At 40.7% G+C, this 14,566-nt stretch overlaps 1 protein-coding gene across 1 annotated transcript in view; it reads right to left on the bottom strand.

The window, feature by feature from the left end:
• Positions 1-14,566, bottom strand: part of CNTNAP5 (contactin associated protein family member 5) — a 4,019,360-nt gene that overhangs the window by 1,536,232 nt on the left and 2,468,562 nt on the right. Inside the window, exon 11 of the mRNA XM_044060643.1 lies at positions 5,356-5,462. Coding sequence (XP_043916578.1) covers positions 5,356-5,462 — 107 coding nt within the window. The remainder of the gene's footprint in view (positions 1-5,355; positions 5,463-14,566) is intronic.

Here is a 14,566-nt window from a genome sequence, read left to right on the forward strand (position 1 = left end):
TAGCCGAAACATTTGATGTCCTTAAGGGGTCATTTGCATTTATCCCATGGGCCTCTATTGTAGGAGCCTGTCATTTGGTATAACCTCAGCACATAGAATTTTCCAACATATAATGACAAATTTGCTCACTGGTCTAGACTGTGGTGGTGTTACTGATGACATTTTGGTGTTGGGACATAATAGGCAAAAGCAGGATTAAAGGTAGAAGCAGTACTGCAAAGACTTACTTCAGGTTTCCAGCTCAATAAAGACAAATGCTGCTTTATAGAGTCATATGCAAGTACTAAGCTAGCTGCTATTGCTAGTCATTTTAAGCCCTTAAATGTGAGAATTAAACCTGTACCTTGTGTCTGTTATAAAGAAATGTGCCATGGTTTGTGGGTGTGCTCAAGTCCTGGCCTTTGCCAAAGTAAAATAAATGCTTTCTACTTCACTAGTGCCAGACTGCTGAGATATCACTAAACCTACAATAGTGCAGATACTGACAGCTGTGGCCTGGGTGCTGTGTTTCTCCAGTGAGATGACCCACAGACTATTGCTTCAAAATGTTAAAAGAAGTATGTTTCAAGTAGAATAAAATGTCTTGTAAGCATGTGAAAAACTCTTCACATACCCATTAGGCTTTGAACATTTCCAACTCAGGACTGACTGCAAGCCAGATTAACTCATATACTTCTGACAAAGTGCCACTAAGGTGGCACAGAGTATTAATGAGACTGAGAAAATCTGACACCAAAGCACCACACATTCCAGGCAAACAACTTGTTACTGCTGATATGTTGCCCAGAAATGCTGTATGTATCCAACTATTGCCAGAGACAGAACAATGCAGCGGCTTATGTACAAAGCATATGCTTACAGGGATTGAACCCAAAAGTAAGCCACCCACCAAGATCCTGAGCAGTATGCTTTTAACCAATATGTGAGTGATGGATGGCAAAATCACTAGACTCAAACCAAACAGCTCTGGTGTAAATAGGTTATCGGCAGAGCAATTGTCGGAGCATGATGGTTAGATCTTATATGAAGACAGAATCATAGTACATTAAAATCAAGAAGCAGAGTCCTGTTATTAAGGAATGAATAAATACAGAAAAAGATCCAAAATGCCTGTGTGATAACCACCCTTAAACAAGACACTGTCAACCCAGTGTCAAAGTGCCATTACTACACACAACCTGTTACAAAGCCATAAATGGTAATGCCAACATCATCGCCTAATGGTCTTTGGAAAAGATCATTGCTGACTTATGTGAATTTAGTGGCAAAACTATCTTGTTGTTGATTATTCATGTGATACACCAACCACGTGAACAGACAAATACACAGCTCCTCCCACATGTACCAACTGCAACTAGCCAACATATTACAGCCTGCTTCAAAAATATGTCCTTATGGAATGCAGTAGCATAGCAAGGGCAGGAGCGAAGGGGGAGACTGCTCTGGGCACAGATTATTATGAGGCATGACCAGCCCTATCACCTTGATTGTTCTTTAGTGCACTGTGGTCAAACCTGAGAATTGTGGCACTGTGTGTGTGTGTGTGTGTGTGTGGTCTAAGCTGTAGTAACTGCTTGCTACATTTGTAGGAAACAGATTGCTGCAGTTTCAAAGTGATTTTTTTAAGGTAAAACCTGAGCACATTAGCATTCCATGTGGGAATATAGACTGTAGCAATAGTTTAAAACAAACAAAAAAACAAAATAAGATTTTTTTACTATAATTTGAGGAATGAAGGATGAGGGCAAAGCCCACAAATGGGATATGATTGGCTCCAGCATGTCTGGACCACCAGGTACCTGATAACGAACCCTTTTTTTCCTCTTCTATTGAAGAGCTGCGGCAGATGAGAGGGGGCATGTATCTGTTTATCCATCTAGTTGGTGTGCCAGTGCAAAGAAGTGATCAGACCTTTTTTTTTTCTCTTGCAGTGAAGTGCTGTGGAGGAGGGGGGGACACTATTGAGAGATGCCCCAGGTGTTACTACTACAACTAAAGCCAGCTGCACCTCTGGTGGAATGGAATAACCAACAGAACTATTACGAGACAACAGTATATAGTTTGTGTCCAGGGCATTCCAAAAATTTGTGACTGAATATTGCGTTACTTGAACTATGCCAGGAGTATCCCAGTCAGATGGACGAGCGGAGAGAGAGAAAGAGAGCAGATCATAATGCTCCAATGGCATATGAAGATACTCAGCATAGTTCTGCAACAGTAAGCGCTTCAGAAGACAAATAGGACAATGTTAGAGTCAGAACTAAAGCCAAGAGTAATGCTATACCCTAATGCTACTGTCTTGCAATCTGCACAAATTGTCCACTTAAAATTAGAAACTGAGAAAAAGTGTGAAACAATTTTTAAGAGTGCAAAAATCTGCAAAACCAGGTTCCTGTACTATGCCATCTAGTGGATGTGCCATGCTTCAGCACAACAGAGGACACATTTGAGCAACTCTTGATGAGTGTAAACCTGAATACAGTGCTATCAGATAACAAACCAAGTGAAAGTGATTCAAGAATTACAAGATCAATGTCTGGCAGATCCAGTCAAAGTCAGCCAGAATTACTAGATCAATGTCCTGCAGATCCATTCAAAAGTGAACCAAGAATTACCACGCCAATGTGTTTAAGTTCAATTTCTTGTGAATTCATTGTGGTTTTCACAATTGTGTATTCCAGATCCAGCTAATTCTGTTTTGTCAAGCAACAATGTTCTGATGTAGAGTTTGATTACATGCCTCAAAGTTTTCCTGTTGCTAGTTTGAGTAGATCCAGGCAAAGTTCCAGGATATCAGACATATTTTGTGCTACAGCAACACTCAAACCTTGAGCTTTCTATTAAATTTCTTTATAATGTTGCCTTGCGTTTAACTGATTTCTTCTCTTTCATAGGTTCAGTCAAAAGTGTTAAATAATTCATATAAGGCGGCTCCTGTGTATTCTAGTGTAAAAGAAAAATATGATTTTCCTTTATAAAAGAGGGAGATATGGAACATAAACTAATTTTGGGGTACATTATTATTTTATTATTATTATTATTATTATTATTATTATTATTATTTTAATTGCGAATGTATACCACTGCCTTTTTTAAGAGTGAGCTGCACCATAATGCATAGGGAATACTGACCTGAGAACAGTTGGGCTTGAGATGCTCAAATGTTAACATGATTTGTGCTGAGCTGTCATGTTGTTTGTAATAAAGTTATATGTTCACTGATACCCAAGCTGAATCCTGACATCTTTTGATGGTCAGAACTAGAGGTGGTCTCTATTTTGTACCAGCATCCAACAGATATGTTTCTAAAAGTGTAGGCAGTACCTTGTGCTACGTCTCACACTGTAAAGAAGGAACTTGTTGTCAAGGGGTTTATGTATCATTTGGAATACAGAAACAGAAAGTTGTACTTAATTGTGAGTTAAAGCTTTCTGACAAGTGCTGGGATATTGCTTAATAAATAAAACTGGTATAAGCTGCAAGGTTAAAAATCAACTTAGATGAATATTTGTAAATAATCTTTTAACTAACTATTTAAGGTGTAATGGGATGTAGTTTGCTGATGCAGCCAGAGTTTGTCCTCTGGGTAAGGCAAACCTAGAAGTTGCTCAGCATGAAACTCCCATCATGGCTGAAATTTCTGTAAGTGTGGCTATTTTTTTTTTTTGGTCCCTCATTTCTGTCATTACTGCTGGTCCTGTGCTTGGTCCTTGCTGGGTCTACCAACTAACTCTTTGCCCTTACCGTACTTATACTAGTATTGCTGGGGAAGGTCACAAATCCTTAGGCATCACAGGGGTCAGTATAGCTGTACATCCAACTGGAGAGGTTTCTGTATGACTTACCTGCCCCCCCTCCCTTGTGGCAATGTGGTTCAGTCTAGGGTAGGTGTGCAATGTGAGCAAGTGGCTTATGGCCCCACTTCCACAGTAGCTCAGCAAGGCCCACTTCCCTCCCTTTAGACCATGTCTTGTCTAGTGATGTTCCTCCACTGGGGATCCTTGCAAAGAGTTGCCCACGTGTCACCTTCCCCTAAGAATAGGCAGGCCCATCCCTCCATGTAATTCCATCCATCACCCAAGCTGCTAAATGAATTCAGGTCATCTGGCTTATAGCTAGGGCTTTATTTATTTACTATTTTATTTGCCATTATTGACCAGGAAAGTCCTACTGGGCAGATCCCATTTTCAGCGAAGGCCCAGGGAGAAAAGTTCCATCACAGTACATTTATATTAACAAGCGGACTGCAGACATTTCTCAGAAAAGCAACACTTATGTTTCTCAGGGAAAAAAAAAAAAAAAAAAAGGTAAATATTTACATCAACATGTACAAGTCTGTACAGTTCTGGTAGCTCTAAAATTTAATTTTTGTGCCACCAGAGCAGTGACTATTTTGTTTTGAATAACTTCATGCATGCTATAGTAATAACAATCAATATAATGTAATTTTAAGGAGAATAACCATGAATTTTACATATAAGCTGAAATTGCCATGAATTACTATATCTGGAAAGCATAAACAAATTTATCCTTATAAACTTAAGGCAAGTAATCTGCTGCACTCATTAATAATACAAATATAAAGTTTCATCTCAATATCCAAACCCTCGTTAAAAGGTACAGATACATTATCATTACTTAATTGTTGCATGCTTATTCTAAAAATGCATAATTCAGATCCCACACGTGTGTTTTCTGTTTGAATTCAGAGTTTAAACTAAAGACATCTGAAGCCACAGGGAGGGGGGGGGGGGGTCACCTTGTTCCAGGTTACTTCAGTGCAGTTCTACTATTAGCTAAACAGTTGCTAGATAGCTAATTCTCTATAAGGTGTGTCGTGGGGGGAGGAGGATTTTGCCCTGTTAGGAAATGTGTGTTTTTTTTAGTTGATTTGAATCATGTTGCTAAAATGTTATTTTTGATGAAACAGGAAAGCATATAAAGCTATACAAAAAATGTCTTACACACTTGCTAAAGTAACAGTAATTTGTAAATTGAGCACTGTAGTTACTTTGTCAATTCATTTGTTTCATTCAGTGGGAAGTAATTACATTGTCATTCCAAGAAAATTTGTGACAGATGAGAAACACTTAATGAACTCATTGAAAAAAGTACAACATTCTGTTGAAATGATGCACAGTTTTAAAAATTATAAATAATAAAGAGAGGAAAAATATTAATAGTTTATCTGATTAGGTTTCATTTTACAAATTCAGAAAATACAGCATCACTAAAAAAAAAAAAAAAAACCAGGACCACAGATGGCAAAAGATATCTTCCTTTAGTCTGTAGTACACAAGTCGTGCTATCACTGGTAATGAGTTACACAAAGGTATACAATAATGTCATACTTACAGTTATGGCATGTGGCTCCTGTATATCCAGTGTTACTGCAGTCACAATAAAATGTAGTCCAAGACTGGAAACAAACCCCACTGTGTTCACAATAATTAGGCAAACACCTGAAAGAAAACACAAGAAATAGTTCTGTGATTTCCTGTTTAGGAAGCTAAACAACTTTATAAATCCTCTGCATTAGATTCAGCTTGATATTGATATAATTTCATTAATACTTTGACATTATCTAAATGAGATGGGAATGATGACTGAAGAAAAACAATCTGGATTTAAGAAGTATTCACTGTGGGCCAGAAGTCACATAACCCCAGCTACAAACATTTAGGCAAAGTTAAACAAGAGAGATGGAATGTAAATGTTAACAGAAAACTATGAATCAAAAATGCTACAGACAGTGGTGACCACAGTGAAATTTAGAGGAATAGTAGTAAACATTTATGTGTAACACAGTAAGCTATAAACACAGAGCTAGTCGGCTAGTCGAGGTCAGCAAGGTGCACAGTAATTAGTGAGATGGTGATAAGCAGGCTGCTTCAGTAATATGCCATAATCCCATGTTGCATGTCTTCTGTACCACAATACCCCTTTCCTACATTCCAAAATCACAATACAAGAACTTACACAATCCACTCAGTCATCTACTACGTCTAGAACAGAACTTATAATGGGACTCTTCAAAGGACAACATCTGGATACAATGAATTACAAATCCAGAACACATAGATACAGTGCCTCTGTGACCAACAGTGAAAGAAATAGCAGCAATATCAGACAGGAGAGCTATACGGTAAGTACATTCAGTAGTGTCACAACAGGTGCTAGATAGAATCAAGGTTATGCAGACCACAAGCTCAAAGACAAACTAACCCCTCACCTAAACACACTGTTCAAACTCAGCCTCTCCACAGGCTATGTACCCATAGAGTGGCGCGCACAGCAATGGTTATTCAGCTCCACAAAGGTGGAGCCACAACAGACCCCAGGAACTATCACCCTATACGCCTGACTAGCTTGGTCTGCAAGGCTATGGCATGCATCATCATGGAACTCATTAACAGGGACATTGGGAACCTCCAAACACTGGACCCTACCCAGTCCGGCTTTGTTAAGGGCAGATCATGCCTCCTAAACCTGGTGGACTTCTTTGAGACAATTACCAAGGCTATAGATGAGGAGAAAGGTGGTACACACAGCCTACCTAGACCTCACAAAGGCCTTCGACACCATTCCCCATTCTGGTATTATAGACAAGCTCAGCAGCCTGAACATAAACCCCTATGTCATAAGATGGGTTGCCAGCTGGCTCATGGACAGAACCCACATGGTGAAACTTGCGGGAGCTAGATCCGACTCTAAACTGGTTACAAGTGGCATTCCCCAGGGCTCAGTCCTAGGACCCCTTCTGTCAACATATACTTCTCAGAGGTACAGGCAAGCACAGGAGGACTATGGCTGACCAACTGTGCTAAGATGACTGCAAACTAGGGGCTATAATTGACTCTCCGGATGACACAGACATCCTCCAAAAGGGTCTCACTGAGACGGATACCTGGTGTCAAAATCATGGCCTCAAGCTAAATGCCAAAAAGTGCATAGTCATCCCTTTTGGAATAAACAAAGTACCCACAAACTGCCACATAGATGGTAGTCCCCTAAATACGGAAGATGTAATAAGGGATCTGGGGACCCAAGTAGATAGTAATCTTTCCTTTGATAATCACATTGCGAAAGTGGTTAGAAAATACTTCTGTGTGGCCCTCCCATAGCCAGCCTTAGGCATAGGCCAACTAGTCGGCCGCCTAGGGCACTGTTCTAGCAGGGGAGCTTTTCTAGTATTTATTTGGTGTAGGTAGACCAGGATGAGGGCATCAGGTGGTGTGGTAGGGGGCATCATGGAGCTCTTTTGCCTAGGGCACCAGTTGACCTAAGGCTGCTCCTGGGCCCACCTAATCACAAAAGGGTTCACATCCAGATCAAAAGAGGTCATTGTGTCCCTCTACTCATCACTCATCAGACCCATCATAGAGTACAATGCCCCATTTGGGATGTACCTTACAAGGCACCTGCAACAACTGGAAAGACCACAGAAGTACCTCACCAAGAGGATCACTGGCCTCAAACAGATGCCCTATGCAGCTCAACTGAAGAAACTCCAGCTGTACTCGGTTGCATACCGCCTATTCAGAGGTGACTTGCCTGACATACAAGGCCATTGACATACAAATCCACTCTGCTACAGGCCCATGAGGAGCTCAGTGTCTCTCCAATCTAACACCACTCTTAAGTATTCAACTGCAGTACCAACTTTATCATTTTTATAAGAAAAGCGCAGTCCGGGTCAGAACTGTCTGCAAATAGCTAAAGTTAACTTTCAGTATGTGTCTACCTGTTTGAGCCAATATTCATTTTCCCCTGGAGAGCACTCTGCTTTGGCTTGTAAGCAGCCCACACACACACACACACACACACACACACACACACACTCATCTTCCACTTTCTCTCTTATTCCCTTCTGTTAGCAAATAGTATCCATAACTGATCAATACTGTGTGTTTGTTCATTTAAACTGAGACCACAGTAGCCTACTGATACAAGGTTATCCTGTTTTTCCACCTGAGAAATGGTTAAGAAATTACTTACAGTTTCAGAGCAGTCCTTGGTCAATTCTGATTGTTTCTTAAACACAAACTTGTCTTTGCTTTGGCTCATTAGCAGCAGTACAAAAGAACTGCCTGCTCACACCCATGTTCTCCCCCTCCCCCTTCCCTGTTTATTACATTAAGCCAATCCCAAAGTTAATAAATATTACCTGTGGCAGGCACCATTTTTAAAACTACAACCACCCTTTGTCACTATCATATGTTCATTTCTCAGTTTACTCTGTTACCTGATTGTTTCCAGTCACCTCATAAAAGCTACTAACAGGGTCTCTACCCACTTTGATCCCCACCCTGCCCGCTATTCCCTCTGCCCCCAGTGGTCGTACCTTTATTACACTCATAAATCCCTCTCATCTTTCCAACAGCCAACCACAACACTAACCCAACACTACCTCCTCCATCTTCCCACTGCTATCACACCTCCTCAACTAACCTGTACAAGCATACCTTACCTATGCTCACTGCATGCACTCTCCTTGCATATCTTACATCCTACCAAAGCTCCATCATTCCCCCACTCAACCACTACCACTGTACTACTACTCACACCACCACTCATGTCTCACCCACACTCAACTCCCCTCCCACCAGCTCAAGAACCATCCCTATGCACCCCCCACATATTCTACCAACTATATTACTGAAACATAAAGCATCCCTACAACTTAACATAGTAACCCTCCCACCATACCTATTACCCACAGAGCAAAATCATAAACTTTCCCTAATAAACAAACACATTCAAAAACTGAGAAAACTAATAACCTTGTGCTTATCAAAACTAGCCCTAAGTGGAGACATTCACCCCAACCCTGGCCCTACCATCTCCAACCCCAATCCTCATAATCAGACTAGAAACCACAATTATTCCCATATCACAGCCAATAGAAAGGCAAGTGACTTCCTTCTACTAAGCCTAAATATTAGAAGTATATCCAACAAAGTCCATGAACTCCATGCCACCATAGACTTGTACTCCCCAGATTTAGTCATCCTGACAGAAACCTGGCTAAAACCTCACAATACCAGTGAGCAAATACTCCCTACCAGTTACCGGCTAAACAAGAAAGGAAGCAGTGTAGCTATAATATTTAAACAGAATGTAAACATCCAGATCTTAAAATCATCAGCTCCACAAATAGGCAATGAAGAAATAATATATACCAACCTCAAAATAAACCAAAACAAAGCCATCAACATAATTGGATGCTGCTTCCCACCTGGCCAAAACATCCCTCCACTAGAAAACCTCCTCAGCTGGTCTACCCACCATCTCCCCCAAGAAACTATAATTTTAGGTGATTTCAATATTGACTGGCAATCCTGTTCTGGCAACCATCCAACCCATCATGTAAACCTTCATGGGTTCACCCAACTAGTCCAGTCACCAACCAGGATAAATAAAATCTCCAGCAAGCACACTACCCTGGATTGGATACTAGTCAGAAAGAGCCCCCAGTCATATATAACAGGCTGCTTATCAGATAGCCTCAGTGATCACTCCCCAGCATTCCTACTCAGAAAATACGTATACCAAGCTAAACCTGTCATCTACCATCAAATACGTAAAAAAATAAACTTTAACCCACTCACATTCATCTCATCCCTCAAAGAATGTAACTGGCATCCTCTAAAGTACCTCAATCTTGATGACGCAGTTGAATTTTTTAATACTACCTTCTTGAGCATCCTTAATTACCATGCCACCATAAGACTTTCCAGAACCAAAGCACAACCCTCCCCATGGCTACAGAAAACCACTAAGTCAGAAATGAAAAACAGGGATAAAGCCTGGGAGCACTGGCGCAAAAATCAAAACCCCCTCAGCTAGACAGAAATTCCTAGAACTACGCAATAGAGTCAAAAAGCTGATAAAACAGGACAAATTCCAATACTACCAGTCTGCCCTAGACTCCTCCCAACACAGCACCAAACAATTCTGGTCCTCCATAAACTCCATCCTCCACCCAGGTAAAGTCGGTACCCCACCTCCTAACATCCCTCACTCCTCCGAAAATATTGCTACCTCATTCAACACACACTTCACACAAACCATGCTAACACTAGATAAACAACACAACCCCCCTCCCCTCCAACCCACACCTTCAACTAGTAATCTCCCCACTGTCTTCTCTTTTTCTCCTGTACCTACCTCCAACATAAAAAAACTCTTAACTAAACTTAAGCCTACCAAATTAGTAGCAGACAACCTCCCAAGTGAATACCTACAAATCGCAGCTAATGCTCTGGCCTACCCAGTATCCATCTTGATTAACCGATCTCTGTCACATATAATTCCCCTCCACAAAGGAGGGCCCTCCACAGAACTAACCAATTACCGCCCCATAGCTATTCTCTCTCCACTCTCCAAAATACTAGAGAGATGCATATACTCTCAGGCAGGGTTGCCAGACGTCCCTATTTGGGTGGGACTATCCCGATATCAGCAGCCTGATCCCAAGTCCTGCACTGCCGGTTTAATACCGGGGCAGCCTCCGCTTTGTTTTTTTTTTTTTGATTGGCCCGTATGCCAGCATACGGGCCAATCAGAAATTGCTAAACACAGAGCTTCTTGTGTTTAATGCGGAACATCGCAGTTCCGCATTAAACAGAAGTAGCTCCATGTTTAGCGATTTTTATTGGCCCATATACCAGTATACGGGCCAATCAAAAAATCGCAAAACAGAGCTACTTCTGTTTAATGCAGAACTGCGATGTTTCGCATTAAACAGAAGCAGCTCCGTGCTTATTTATTTTTGATTGGCCAGGGCCAATCAAATAAAAAATAAACACAGAGCTACTTTTGTTTAATGCGGAACTCTGATGTTCCGCATTAAAGACCCTGGCATGGAAGATTTTTTTTTAATTTTTTTAGTCTTCACTTTTGTTTGTCCCTACATGGCCAGTCGGAAATCTGGCAACCCTGACTACCTCCTTACTAACAACCTCCTTTCCAATACTCAGCATGGTTTCTGACCAAACCATAGCACCACCACTGCCTTACTTTCCTTTACTAACACTATCCTTCAGCATAAAAACAATGGCTATCTCTCCTCTGCCACTTTCCTAGACCTATCTTAAGCATTTGACATGTCCCACACAAACAAATCATCTCTGTCCTCAATAACCTATCCTTCTCTCAATCAGTCACCAACTGGTTTCAGAGTTACCTGTCTGACCGCCAACAATCCGTTGTATGGCAGAATGACATATCTCCCCAACTACCTGTCTCCATAGGGGTTCCGCAAGGATCCATCCTTGGACCCCTACTCTTCTCTGTTTTCACCAATAATCTAGCCTCTGCCACCAAACATGGCACACTCATACAATACGCAGATGACTCAACCATTATCTGCTCAGCCCAGTCCCTACCCAAACTTCAAAAAGTCACACAGGAAGCCTTTTCCTCTATTGAACCTTGGTTATCTGATGCCCAATTAATACTCAACCCAAACAAGACTACACTACTCATCTTCCAACCCACCAAACATACTCAAAACAACTCTCACTTTAACATCACAGCAAAAGACAACACCACTATATACCCAACTGAACACACCAAACTGCTAGGAGTGGAAATAGACAATAAACTAAAATTTGACATTTACATATCCATGACCATAAAAAAAGTCCACAAAAAACTAGGGGCATTATACAGAAATAAGCAACTTCTCACCAAAGCAGCAAATATTTCAATTGCAAATTCCACCTCATCTCCACCCTACTTTATGCCTCTCCAATATATACCAACCTAAGGCAATGCGATCTAAACAAGCTAGAGAACTGCTACAACAAAATCACCAAATTCACCAAAGGGGCATCCTACCGTAGTCACCACTGTCTCTCACTTGTTGAACTGGGCTGGCTTGAACTCCCTCACCTCCTTCAATGGTATCAACTCTCACTCTCCCACAAACTAGTAAACCATCCACTAAATGTCCAGTCCCTCCAGAATCTACTCCAACCCAATGCAATAGCACCACCAGACCACTAAGATCCAGCAACAAAAATCACTTGCAGATCACTAAAGCCAATAACTCTGCTAGTGAAGCACTATTCTCTTGCGCTATAGCCAAATTATGGAACTCCCTCCCACCCACAATTACCTCTGTACCATCATGCACCCACTTCAAAACATTACTAAAAGCGCACATGCTGGCTATGCCCTTGCAACTCCCACTCTAACATCAGCCACCCTATCCAACCACTACCTTTCTTTCCACCCCCACTAACTACCTTGATTATAGCATGCTCAGATGCTCATAAGCCTAGTACTTATTATACAGCAGGAACTTCTTATTGTAACATTTGTTAATGTCTGTTGTGTACTTCACAGATAAAGATTCTAGTTGTCTACTGATGTACTATGTTCTTCATCTGTAAATATGTTTGTAATTAATTGCTATGTTAATCAAACTGTTAATCGCTATGTAATCCAATGTAACTACTGTCTGTTTATTTTAATTGTGGAGCTTTTCTCCCTGGGCCTCCGCTGAAAATGGACCTACATCCAGTCGGACATTCCCGGTCAACAAATGTAAATAAATAAATAAATGTCCAACCCAGAACTGATAGACATGCTCCACCTAAAGAAAACCATATCCCCTCAAGCCACACACTCTAGGGATCTAAACCTCAGCACAATAATAAATAGGATGTGCTGGAGGGATAGATTCCTGTCCCAGAGACTTCCCATGCTTTGGAAAAAGATTCCAATCTACATTAGGCAGAGCTCCTCGCTAACACTCTTCAAGAGAAACCTTGACGAGTGGATGGGAAACAGAAAGTTCACCCCGAGGATCACTTCAATGGCTCTGCTGGACAGAGGCACAAGGAACTAATCTAAGGGGGTGGCAAAAGCCAACACATTCAGGCTAGGCTTATAAATGTTTTCGGGCAGATAGCTTAGTACCTACCTATGAACCTATGACCACAGAGCAGCTAGGGATAATATCCTTTTTTTCAAGAAATGATATTCAGATAACATATAATATGTATATAGTGATTCAGTTTGTCATTTTGCGTGATATCAAATTGAATTTACACTTAATTTCTTCAGTTGGAATTACATCGATGAATGAATTCACTTCAGTACACATTGTTACTCTGCAGCAGCGTGAGCTGCTGAGCATCATTCAGCTATGCTGTACAAATTACATTGTTGAATGAACTCACTACAGTACAGACTGTTACTCTGATGCAGCATGAGCTGCTGAGGATCATTCAGCTATGCTGTACAAATTACATTGTTGAATGAACTCACTACAGTACAGACTGTTCGCAGCAGCATGAGGTGCTGAGCATCATTCAGTTATGCTGCACAAATGACATCGATGAATGAACTCAATACAGTACAGACTGTTCGCAGCAGCATGAGGTGCTGAGCATCATTCAGTTATGCTGTACAAATCACATCGATGAATGAACTCACTACAGTACAGACTGTTTGCAGCAGCATGAGGTGCTGAGCATCATTCAGTTATGCTGCACAAATCACATCGATGAATGAACTCACTTCGGTACACACTGCTACTCTGATTCATCTTGAGCTGCTGAGTATCATTCAGTTATGCTGTATGATGTGTGGTTTTGACAAGATCGGGAGAAAGTGAGGAAGAAAATTTGCTCTTTTCCCCACTGCTGTATGGTCTTGGAGTTTGGTATATTTAAAATATAGGGATGTCGTGCAGAGGGGATCAACCTTAAAAAACACTGTTCGTAATGGTTCTGTTCAATTGTTGGATTCAGTGAGACCCAGTCAGTTTAAGTGCTTTCTGGTATACTGAATTATCCAATCTAGGACAGAACAATAATTCACTATACATTATATTATATTACCATATTTCCCCGAAAATAAGACAGGGTCTTATACTTTATACCCACTGAAATACGCATTATGGCTTATTATCAGGGAATGCCTTATTTACCCCCTGTACAACAATCTACATTTATTATTCATTCAAAAAAACAATTATTCATGTTATTCATGTACATAAACTGACATTTATTTGGTTGCAGGTGGGCCACAGTTTGGGCAAAAAGTGTAGGTAATTAAAAAATATCTTACCTAAAAAAATGCAACAAACATTTCAACTTCAGAATATCTACACCTTAGCTTTCACAGTGCAATATTTCATGCTTAACAGAAAGTGCAGAAAAAAAGTGCAGATGTGTGTTGGAAGAGGGTGTTAAAAGAGGGAATAACACACTTTGTGAGTGGTGATGTTTCTTTTTGATGCTTTATTCCTTATTAAGAAGAATGAGAAAGAGTCAAGAAAAAATGATGGAAAGTCATAAAATGACTTCTTAACTTTGTTTGGTGTATTTTAATATTAAAATGCAATAAAGTAAAAAACTCCTGGCTGGCAAAGTAAAAAAAGCTGCGCAGCTAAAATCCATTCTGTTGCCCCAGTAACGAAACGGTATTCATTCAAATACATGTCATCTTCTTCTTCACATCTCACATCATCCATCAGCCTGAATTTCTTGCCTCTCAAACCCCACTCCATTTCCTGCCTTTCATTGGCCCCCATCATGCCAGCAGCAGC

This window comes from Protopterus annectens, chromosome 2.part0, assembly GCF_019279795.1.
Source record: "Protopterus annectens isolate FY-2018-M chromosome 2.part0, PAN1.0, whole genome shotgun sequence".
Lineage (NCBI taxonomy): Eukaryota > Metazoa > Chordata > Ceratodontiformes > Protopteridae > Protopterus > Protopterus annectens.